The following is an 11743-nucleotide window of genomic DNA, read 5'->3' on the forward strand; positions in this document are numbered from 1 at the left end:
TCGAACAGTGATCCTAAGATACCTCGACCATCTAAGACCAAACACACCAAGGAATACCTACCAATCCACCTAAGGCACCAAAGGCTGAAGGAGAAAAGAGGGAGACAGCCTAGGGAACTGCAAGCTGAGGAGCAGAGAAAGTCACAAGACCTACAGAAACAATTCACAAAATTTAAGAAAGGCGATAGGGTAGTGATCTTACTAGGAGCCAAACAACAAGGGCAAGCAAGTGAGCCGATAGAGGGACCTACCAAAGTGAAGGAGATTAATCTGGCTAAGGAAGGGAAAACGCCCTGCCGACATGTGTTCATAGCCAATGACTTGAGTGAGCAAGAAGAAGCGAGTCTCATTGATATCTTACGAGAGTATATAGACGTATTTGCTTGGTCCCTTGATGAGCTGGAAGGGGTAGATTCGAGTATGGTGACTTATAACATCCCCATGACACCTGATGCAATGCCGGTCAAGCAACAATTGTATCCTATGAATCCCAAATATGCTCACATTGTCAAAGAGGTAATCGATAAGCTATTGAGAGCATGATTAATTTATGAAATTGAGCACAGGGACTGGGTTTCACCCATCATGATCGTACTAAAGAAGAATAGAAAGATTAGAGTGTGCATCAATTATAAGAAGGTCAATACTATTACAAAGAGAGACAATTATCTATTGCCATACACTCAGCATATGCTTGAGAGAGTAGCTAATAAAGAGGCCTATAGTTTTCTGGATGGCTTCTCGTGGTATAATTAGATGCAAGTACATCTTGATGATTGGCATAAGACCGCATTTGCTTCCGACGAGTGGGGTGTCATTGCCTACATAGTTATGCCCTTTAGGCTGACAAATACACCAACCACGTTTCAACGGCTCATGTGGGTCATATTCAAGGACATGCTTAGATGAGAGTTAGAAGTATTTGTTGACGACATGTGTGTTCACTCAAGTTGGAAGGAACACCTAGACAAACTATGAACAGTCTTTGAACGGTGTAGATTATATCATCTCTCATTGAACCCCTTGAAGTGCCAATTCTGGGTGAAGCGTGGATGTATCCTAGGGCATGTGGTGTCCAAGAATGGCATTGCCATTGACTTCTCAAAAGTTAGGGTTATTGTTGGCGTGCCACCACCAACCAATTACAAGGGAGTCTAGTGCTTCCTAGGCCATACATGATACTATCGACGATTCATGTTGAACTATGCATTAATTGCTAGACCTCTGTACAAACTTGTTAACCCTAAGCCGAGAAGGCGAAAAGGCGAATGAAAAAGTAGGAAGAAGATGGAAAAGGATCAAGGACACGCAGGCGGACTCCAAAGCTAAGCCAGGGCCAAAAGTGTAGCTTTAAGTAAAAGAGCGCCAGGCTCCCTCCTGTGCCACCTGTAAAAGAATAGTCAAATATAGGCCTAGGGCAAAAAGCAAAAAGAGGGAATTAGAAAAAGGGACCTTGCCACAATGGCTGGTCATGTAAAAAAAGATGGGTGCCCATGGGGTTTTAGGGTTCGTATATATAAAGTTCAAAAAGTGAATGGAAGCTCATTCTTTGGTGTGTGCCCAACAAGAGCTCTTCTCTTCTCCTCTCCTTGCTTGCGTGTGCTCTTGAGAGAGGGAGTGACAGTGAGAGTGAGGGAGGGAGTGAGTGGGAGTGAGGGATCAAGGGGGTGAAGCTCTTCATCTTCTTCTCTTCTCTTCTCTTTCCTTTCCTTCTTTTGCACGCATGGCTATGGCGGTTGGAGCTTGGAGAAGGAGGAGGCTTGAGCATGCTTGAGCTAGCATCTAGAATCGTGGAGCTACCAGAGTGTGGAAGGGAGGAGGCAACTCATATCGGCATCAAGGTAAGCTCAATACACTCTTAGAATCAAGGGTGTGTCGGCTATGTAAGAGGTAGCCATTAGTGCTCGGCTTGGAACGCTAGAAGGAGACTTAACATTGAGTGAATTTCTTATGAAGTGCTTGTTAGACAACACCGCAGCAGGCCCAATATTCGAATGGGCTGAGGAATGCTAGCGCACATATGTAGAATTGAAGAAGGCTCTAACCAGTGCACCAATCCTAAGAGCCCCAAACTGGACTATAACCTTCTACGTTCACATTGACGCCTCAAAGTTTGCCATGGGAGCTATGTTATGCCAGCCTAGTGACACAATCTAGACTATCCAATGAGCTTTGCTAGCAGACAACTAATGGATACAAAGATAAACTACCCCACAAGGAGAGAGAGGGTTTAGGCATGGTGTTTTTTGTAAGGAAATTTCGGCACTATCTTTTAGCTATGCCTTTTACCTTTTTTATTGACCATCAAGCCTTGCTTAATCTCATTAACAAAACCTATGCTACTTTACGCATTGCTCGATGGCTACTTTTGCTATTAGAATTCGAATTCTCTACGGTTGTACGCAAAGGGAAGCATCACTACATGGCTGATCATATATCTTGCATACCCACAGGAGAAGCCATTGAACAGGACATCATGGATGATTTGCCAAACGAAACTTTCTAGTGAAAGGGATTTGCTTAGAGCCAATTTGACACCATATTGGGCAGATGACATAGTCCAAGTGCTAGAATACATACTACTTGAACAACCTATTAAGAAGGTGCAACTTAGGCAACCCATTCTCAAGATACAACCCTATTGATTAATAGCATGCCAGCTCTATAGGCTAGGGCAAGATGGATTGTTGCGTAGATGCATGTGCTAACATGAGATGCACGACATACTTGTAGAAGCACACGATGGAATTGCTAGAGGACACTTCAATGTGAAGACACGAGAGCCTGCAAGGTGCTGCAGTCTCAACTATGGTGGCCTACTCTTTTTCAAGATGCCGCACAATTCGTAAAGCACTGTGATGAGTGCCAACAACCTAAGGTACATGTCTGCAAAGATCAAACAGAGCCAACTCCAATCATTGCAAGATAGCCTTTCGAAAAATGGGGAATTGACTTCATTGGGCTAATTAGTCCTGCAATACAATACTCATAGTCTAAGTACATTATAGTGGCCATGAATTATCTCATGAAATGGGTAGAAGAACGAGCCACTAGAAAAAAAAAATGCTAGAACCACTGTTAAGTTCCTTTTGGGAGCAAGTGATCTCACGATTTGGCTGCCCCATTGAACTAGTTAATGACCAAGGTACACACTTCATTAATGAAGTGATTGCTCACCTTCTATCGAACCTTCTGTCGACCTTTCTGATCATCCATAAAAAACCTCACTCTACTACCCTCAAGGGAATGGCCAAGCTAAGTCTACTAATAAGATCTTAGTGAATGTCCTAACCAAAGTAATCTCTGCCTCGCACAGCAAACTGGGACAAAGAAACTAATGGCAGCCTTATGGGCCTATTGAATAGCCTATAAAGCAACGATGAGACAGACTCCCTTCAAGTTAACCTATGGGACTGAAGCTATTCTACCTATAGAGTTATTTGTCCCGAGCTTGAGTGTAGCCATCCAAGAGAGATGGAATGGAAAGGAGGCATGAACGGAGCGCTAATTGAGCTAGACCGCTTATCAAAGAATCTACTCCTAGCCACCCATGTACTACTTTGTGAAAAGGCATGATGCAAGAGTTGGTTTGACAAGCATGTCAAGTAGTAAGAATTCGAGCAGGGTGACTTAGTGTTGTTGTACTCAGTGTAAAAGGCCATTAAAAAAAGATGAAATTTAGGGGATTAGGGCCTTTCCGAGTTTGTATCAACCAAAACAACAACATACAGCTCAAGACCCTAGATGGAAAGGGCATAGACTTCTTCAACAATAGCCTCATAAAGAAATATTACCCTCCTACACATCCAATGCACAAGCCTCCCATGCTGGAGTCCCCTATGAAGGTTCAAGTTTGCCACAATAACAAAAATTGATGAGGAGGATGAAGAGGTAGTAGCACCTACTTACCTACGCATAATGGTCACACTGCCCCAACAAACACATGCCTTCAATGCATTGATTTTGATGAGGGAGTTAATTTAATATCTTAACTCACGATCACTAGACTCAAATTGGCCGACCACAACTACAATCCACCAACACCAAACGTAGCCCATTTGGGGGCTGATCGTATGCACATTCAGGAAAGTGCAAGGTCGCAGTCTCTATTGAGTTTGAAAGCATACTTGTAATTTTTTATGTGTGCCGAATATGAAAGATGCTAGTAAGAAATTGTTGTTAGGGCACTCATTTAAAAAGCAAACACATTGTAATGTCAACTACAAGTCTCAACATATTCACCTTACTATTGACAAGGTATGAATAGTTACGGCTTTTAGCAAGGGCAGTGCGGCTCCATCAAAGCCCGCAAGGCCACCGGTAGAGAAACCCACCACCAAGCCTAAGGAGGGGGGTCATGACCTGTCACAACCCGCCAAGCCACACCGCTAGCAAACCACTAAGATCAAAGCTAAGGCCCTTGAACCACAGTTCAACTAGATGCCTAAACATCAAGGGACTGCCACCTAGAAGCACACAAACATGACCTCGAAGCCTAGGAACTCACACTCAAAATCTAGGAGGCAAAGAAGAAACTATAGGCACCAATGAATGGCCATGGGTCCCCAAGACCTTATTGCAAGCGCAAGGCTATTACAATGGAAATGCTTGGATATGGGTGCCTAAATCCATGATGACCAATGGCACTATTCAAACGTCACCCTCAAACTTGACCACACAAAGTCCAGCTAGAAGAGCAAAAAAATTAGAAAGAGAAATTGAGGAACAAGAGCAGAGACTAATGATCCTAGCTCAAAGGCAAGGTGAAAGCTTGGAAGAGATGAACAAGAGAGCATATGAATGGGTGGGCAGAAGTAAAAGAAGATTCAAAGACCTAGCACACCATCTAGCTCGTGCAAAAGGTGACAAGGTGCTAGCAAAGAGCAAGGCAAAAGCCACACAAGTAAGCTTAGAAGCCTAATAACATGTCTTCCTCAAAACTCTCATGGATGTCACCCAAACAGAGGAGGAGGATGCCATTGAGTCATTAAAAAGAAAGTTGGGAGTCACCCGTAGGGCTCTGAGACAAGGGCTGCATATGCTACCACAAGCAGTAGAAGTCAACCTAAGCCTACAAGATCAGAGGAGCTATTTGCTAAGGGCAGGCTTGACTGTAAAAGAAATGGATGCCTTGGGATTCACCGAAGAGCACCACAGGAATACAGAGAAGAGGAAGGAGCATGCCCAAGCTATAAGATGGGACAACAAGATGATGAGCTAGTCCCACCGCCTCCCTTTCCATAGCCTCAAGTACAACATGAGGTGGATACCTCTACTTAGAGGAAAGCGGAGCTCAAATAGAAGAGAATGAGAATGCTAGAATAGGCATGAAAAAGACTACAAGCTCAACCAGCAATGGTTCCAGCAACGCTAATCCCGCTAAGAGAAGACTGCTTCCCAACGAACTGGAATGTAGACCTCATAGTCTTGGAGTAGCAAGAGAATGGCTGCAAACCATTCGACTTTAATTTTTTATTCCCCACCACATTGAGCAGAGTGTTATCAATCAATGTGGTGAAAGAGGTGATTGATGTCGGAAGGAGGTTGGGAGACCGATGGATCTCTAAAAGAGAAAGGAATCCTACCCTATGGGAAATAAATGCTCTGAACTATACTGGGAGAATAAGATCCTAGAAGTGCCTAGAATGGTAAAAGGCTATGAGTGCCAACCAAGATGGAGAAGGAGAATCTAGGATGGCAACATGGACGCATGGATGTCGTTTTGCGCCACCTTGCCCTTCAAGAGAAATAACCCTACCTACATGCCATATCCTAGAAGGGTCGGGGTAGACTACAATCTAGACATCCACGACAGATACTATTTTTCGAAAATATACAACGTGAATGCCACCAAGCCGGAGGATAGCCCTGACCTTCAATGAGAATGACTTATATGCTTCTATTGACCATTTCCTTAGCGAGTTTTCCTCTTGCCCAGACCCTGCCTTTCTCACTACTTGTAATTATCTTAAACTCCTTATAGTAATGCTAAAGCAAGATCCTACCTCGCAAGAGTATTGCCTCCCGCCGCTCTGTTTTTATCTTAATGCTGGCATAGATAGCTGTCCCATGTCTAGATTGATAATGGGAGCTTCTCTCTTACCGTCCTTTTGCATGGCCTTCTTAGAGAACATGAACGATAGCCGCTTCACTCAATGTAACCACCCATTCCTATCCACCACTCCTCTTAACGTTCAAATGGGTCTAAAATGATACGTCCAAAGTAGATAATTTCTTAGCAAATCCATTAAGCCTCCAACTTCTCCCTCGCATGACTATGACGATGAATATTAGTTCTTCGTTATAATCCAAAAAAAAGGGGAGAAAAGAAAAGAAAAGAAAAGACAAAGGAAAAAAGAAACGAGAAAAAGAAAAGAAAAGGATACGAGAACAAGAGAAGAAAATAACAAGGGAAAGCAAATGAATCACCTTACTACATGTAAGCCACAATCAGTGCAACTAGGGGTCCTCAAGCTAGGTGCATCTGATGGCCTCGGTCCTGGCTCCGTCCCTAACCCCTAGTCCTTTTTTGATTTCCCACTTCATACTTAGGACACATCAAGGGCATTTTTATAATGCAAATGTGCTACTAAAATTTTGTAAAAGAGCGCCAAGCTCCCTCCTGTGTGTGAATTGTAAAACATAGATGAGCATAGGTAAAGGGATAAGGTAACTAGAAGGGAACAGGCAAAGAGGACCTTGGCAAGATGCCCAGTCATGTAAAAAGGAGATGGGTGCCCAAGGGATTAAGGGCTTGTATATAAACTCAAAAAGTGAATGAGAAGCTCATTCTTTGGTGTGTGGCTAAAGTGCCTTCTTCTTCCTCTCTTCTTCTCTTCTCTCCTTCTTGCTTGTGTGCGCTTATGTATGAGAGAGGGAGTGCGAGAGTGTGGGGAGTGAGTGTGTGAGGGTGAGGGACCGTGGTGGAGAAGCTCTCCATCTTCTCCTCTCTTCTTCTCTTCTCTTCTCCCCTCTTCTCTTGAACCACGCATGACTATAGAGGATGAAGCTCGAAGGAGGAGGCATGAGGTTGCTTGAGCTTGCAACTAGGATCGTGGAGCTATTGAAGTGCTTGTGAGAGGAGGCCACTCACTCGGGCATCAAGGTAAGCTCACTACACCTGTGGGATTGGAGGCACGTCGATTAGGTGAGAGATAGCAATTTGTGCTCGCTTGAAACGCTTAGTAAGCGTCAGCTCCTACTTCAAAGACAAAGAATTCAATTGGATGGTACCATGGAAAATCACCAAGAAAGAAAATTATCAAGCTATGTTTGAGTTTGGAAACATACAACATAAAGTTGAAGTAATAAAGCAATCAAAGTGTTTCGAGGGAACCAAAATGTGGATCATAAATAGACCTACACCACCACAACTCAAAGCATCACCAACTAAAATTACCAAGATAAAGAGGGCTAATGGGCAGTTTATCGAGGAAGTAAATCCATCATAGAGAAGTTGAGAGAGCTAAAGAGGCTAGACATGCATATGTTTTATCTATGCAAGTCCATGAAGTGAAGTCCAAATGTGTTGTGGAGGACTGATTTGACTGCACTTAACTAGGTTGTTAAAACTCCATCTAGCCGATGGAGTATCTCCATTTTTAGAGGTACTCCATGGACTTGCTGGAGTCAAAAGGAGTTGATTGCCTTAGATCGGTAGGAAGATATTCTCTCTCCTCCAAGTACTCTCTCTCTGTGTCTCTATGTGAAGGACTCATAGCACAATTTGTTGATGGTGGGGTCCAGCTTTCAATGACTTGTGTGTCGATGCAATCACTTGAAGTGTTGCCAGCACACACATAAGTTTATTTAGAGTGTCGCCATGTGTAAGTCCATTGACTTGGTGTGGAGGGGGCTCTGCTAACAAAAGCCAAAGGCAACATAATAGTTTGTACTTGTGTGGACCCCATGATATAATTGACGTTTAAAAAAATATAATTTAAAAATCGGAGCATATGCTTATGAAAGCATTTTGAGAGAGAGAGAGAGAGAGAGAGAGAGATTTCGACGTTGCCACACGATGAAACTTTGTGGAGTCTTCTTAATATCACCATTTTTTGGTGATACTTCCTGCACTTTTGCTGGAGTCTCGCAAATTTGGGAGTTTAAGTGAAGTGGCTGAGCCACACTCACCTTAACTTGACTACATTGACCACGCCTAAGTCAATTGACCTAAGTGTGGCTGACTCTTACCGATGCGTGGCGCGGCTCTTAAGTTGCTCTAAGGTTGTGATGAATTTACCAATTTTTATAGCTTTGTGCCAATGGAGTCCCACAAAATGTGTCACGTGGCATGGGCACGTTAAGGTGGATTATTGTAACTAAAATACGGAATCGGGACGAAATATGCCTTTGTGTGGAAACTTGAAAGGGATGGATGCTGATTCCTCAATACAACTTTCCTGTCTCTCTCTCTCTCTCTCTCTCTCTCTCTCTCTTCTCAGAACAAGTCACCGCGAGTGGCTCACCCAACTGCACTGCGCTGGAACCAACTACGCGCTTTCCATTACACTCTCCGAACGCCACATTTACGGCAGAAGAGAGTCCAACCCATACAGATAAGCTGAACATACAGACACACCCTCGTGCCTCTACCATGGGAGACACCCACAGATAGGGGGAGGGAGAGAGGCGCATTCATTTCTGCATCCTCAACAAGTACGTACTACATCGACCGACGAGAAGGCCTTCTCTGTGTGTGTGTGTGTGTGTGTGTGAGCGCCCGCGCGCCTTTTGCCGACAATCTTAACACACAGAAGGATCGACACACAATGATATTACCTCATGATCTATAAATCACACCTTTCCACCGCAGCATGGCGTACCCAATCCAATGATAATGGACTACAACAAGAAGAACCCACCAGAAGAAGCGAAGCCCCCGGAGACGGCCATAGCCATGCCTCACCATCATAACCACACAGACGTGGAGATTAAGGAAGGCTCCTCGTGCATCGGGAGGCACAGGCGCCTCTGCACATGCTGCTGCATCGCCCTGAGCCTGCTCGTCCTGCTGGTGGTCATCCTGGCCTTCACCGTGTTCAAGCCCAAGGACCCCACCCTGGACGTGCAGGATGTGTCCGTGGAGAGCCTGAATGCAGGTCTCAGGAGCGGGTTCCCGCCCCGCCCATCGCTCAACCTCACGCTCGGCATCACTGCGTCGTTGCGCAACCCCAACAAGGCCAGTGTGCGATACGCGCAGAGCACCACGCAGGTGAGTTGTGTTCACGGAAGGACATTCTGTCTTTTGCACATTAGCGTATGCCTTCAGATTGCACAGTAGTGCTATCCTCTCACACTAAAGTCTCTGGTTCTGACACATTAAGCCTCTTGTGTTGGCTGGCATTGTTCTAATCTGCAGGAGACACACACTGTTTTGATCTATATCAGCTGAATCCTGTCTGAATCTGTTTTCCACTGGACCTTCTGCTTGCCCTTGACAGCAGACACTATGCTAGCTGTATTATCTTTGAGCGTGCATTTGTTCAAAGTGCATCTCAAACATGGCCAAATGGACATTGTTCTGATTTCTATCGGCTGAATCTTGTCGTGAGCTATCCCTTTGAACTTGTGCTTATTCTTAACAGACTACAGATTTGTTTTGTGTCATCAGTATTCTGTTTGATTGCGCATTCTTCATTAGGGTTAGGTGTCCTTTTATGATATGGGCGCACACTTGAAATTTTAGCAGGCGATTGGGTTACTTGTACTTCTAAAATACTGGCATGGCCCGGGCTAGGTGTCCTTGTGTCACACGCAAGGAATGCTTGTAGACAGTAAGTACTCACAGGCGATAGGTACTTGGAGACTTGACATGCGGTTGTATTTCAGATGAGTGAAGCCTTATCTCCTTGCTTTGCACTTGAGCAGACCACTGCCTTGATGTTATCATCTGGAAACACTGTTACTTGAAGTGGGATTGTGTCTCCTTTTGCACTTCTTAAAGCTGCTTGTCCTCATTAGAATTTCAGGAGTCTGTCTGTTTCCCCTTCTAAGACATACCTTCTATTTTGCCAGTTAAGACTCTTAAGCTCATTGCAGTGAACTATGATCTCATTTCAAGCACTGTTCATATGTTTGTCATCATGGATTCTATTGTTATATATTCGAAGCAAATTCTCGGACTTATGCATTGTAAGGTTCTCATTCAAGACCATAAGCTTCTACATTCAAAGGATCAGTCTGAGGACTCACTCTTCTGGTCACTGAACCTTGAATTTTCTATGGACATTTTGGACCTCAGGTGTTTTACCACGGGGACGAGGTTGGCATTGTGGATGTTCCTGCAGGTGAGCTACCAAGTGATGGCGAGGAGACGGTGCGGCCATTGCTGCTGGTCCTGGCAGACAAGCTCATACTGAACTCCAATTTCCTGTCAGATTTCCTGGCAGGATCCCTGCCCTTTACCTCCACATCCTCCCTTTCTGGACACGTGAAGTTTCTGGGGATATTCTCTCACCATGTCCATGTATCCACCTCCTGCTCTTTTGTTGTGTCCATCTCTAGCCGCTCTGTCGAGAACAGAGTCTGTGACAACCATGTGGCCTTGTGACATAGGAAGCTGCTTCATTTAACCTGTGCATTCTCTCCTGCATTTGTAACATACGCTCAAGCAAGAAGAGTCTTGTAACATAGATGGGGGCCTTTCATTTCTGTCACTGTCACACACACACACACACACACACTCCCTCTCTCTCTCTCTCTCTCTCTCTCTCTCTCTCTCTCTCTCATGTCAGCATGATTCTTGAACCTATTACAAGGAGAATTGTCTATACCCACTAGTGAGTTGATTATGAAAAATCCCATACTGATTTGCCAATACCACACACGCACACACAATGATTATATCTTTCTTGTGTTGTACTGCTCACCATGGTTTGTGCATACAAGGTAAAGGCATAATAAAGCTACCTTGTCTGTGTAACTTGCGTGTGATATGCAAAATTGCTCTCTAGATACCATATAACGTTGCTCTTGAATGCATTTTCTTTATTGTGAAAGCATCTTTTGTGAACCGGGGCAATGTATATGGTCTCATGTACACACCTTGCACACAAAACAATGTGATGTCATCTACAGGACGAGAGGGGTGATGTAACACATGGGGATCATCTTAATTGTTTTAACTAATGTGGTGAATCATTGGACTAATTGAATATTACAATAACAAAATGCTAAAAAAAACAATGCAGGCAAAAGAGAATCAATGTAATAATAAAATGGGAAAAAGGTCACTAGCAGGCTCTCCTAGGCCAAAGTTATCAACTAATTGTTAGTTTGAAAGGAACTCTTGGGAACATTTTTCTCTTTCTGTAGTATAAACAAGGAGAGTCCAAGGATCATGGGTTGAAGTGTCATAAAAGTGATGTAATGGGAGGTCAAGATAGTGAGGGCTCAAATGTCATAAATTGTAGGACCAAGGGTCTTAGGTCAAGACGAGGTTGAAAAATGGAAGGTCAAGAGTCTTGATGATGATTATAGTATAGGTCAAAAATAGAGAAATAAAATTCCCATTTGCATAAACTCAACAAACACAAAATGTTCAATGTATAAGTCATTTAAACTACTTTCCCTCATTGCCATCCTTTGTTTCAAGTTGGATAGTTCTCACTTGAATTTTGTCATTTAAAATTAGTTTGGAAGTGGTTTTGTTTTTCAAGTAAAGAAAATGTTCAAACTTGCAGACCATGAGGTATGTACTATATTCCTTAGATCATCACGATGAGTTATTTACCTTGCATCC

General features: G+C 43.7%; 1 protein-coding gene across 2 annotated transcripts; it reads left to right on the plus strand.

The window, feature by feature from the left end:
• The first annotated feature begins 8416 nt into the window (after window positions 1–8416).
• On the plus strand, window positions 8417–11179 carry LOC148017590 (uncharacterized). 2 transcript variants are annotated; one of them, XM_087663153.1, is made up of 2 exons: window positions 8417–9214; window positions 9362–10237. In XM_087663153.1, exons 1-2 carry the CDS (start codon window positions 8834–8836, stop codon window positions 9392–9394), a joined length of 414 nt encoding a protein of 137 aa, XP_087519279.1. In that variant the 5' UTR covers window positions 8417–8833; the 3' UTR covers window positions 9395–10237. The 2 variants fall into 2 exon arrangements, with proteins under 2 accessions (XP_087519279.1, XP_087519278.1); XM_087663152.1 differs by lacking the exon at window positions 9362–10237 and adding an exon at window positions 10244–11179 and having other exon boundaries at window positions 8423–9214.
• The last annotated feature ends 564 nt before the right edge of the window (window positions 11180–11743 follow it).

This window comes from Lygodium microphyllum, chromosome 22, assembly GCF_053477565.2.
Source record: "Lygodium microphyllum isolate KBCC chromosome 22, Lygodium_microphyllum_v1.1.10, whole genome shotgun sequence".
In the NCBI taxonomy this organism is placed as follows: Eukaryota; Viridiplantae; Streptophyta; class Polypodiopsida; order Schizaeales; family Lygodiaceae; genus Lygodium; species Lygodium microphyllum.

What these genes read in the sequence shown, in the direction of transcription:
- LOC148017590 (XM_087663152.1), top strand. Translation starts at nt 8,834, where the DNA reads ATGATAATGGACTACAACAAGAAGAACCCACCAGAAGAAGCGAAGCCC. An exon ending in ACGCGCAGAGCACCACGCAG is followed by an intron (nt 9,215 to 10,243) that starts GTGAGTTGTGTT and finishes TTTGGACCTCAG; the next exon opens with GTGTTTTACCACGGGGACGA.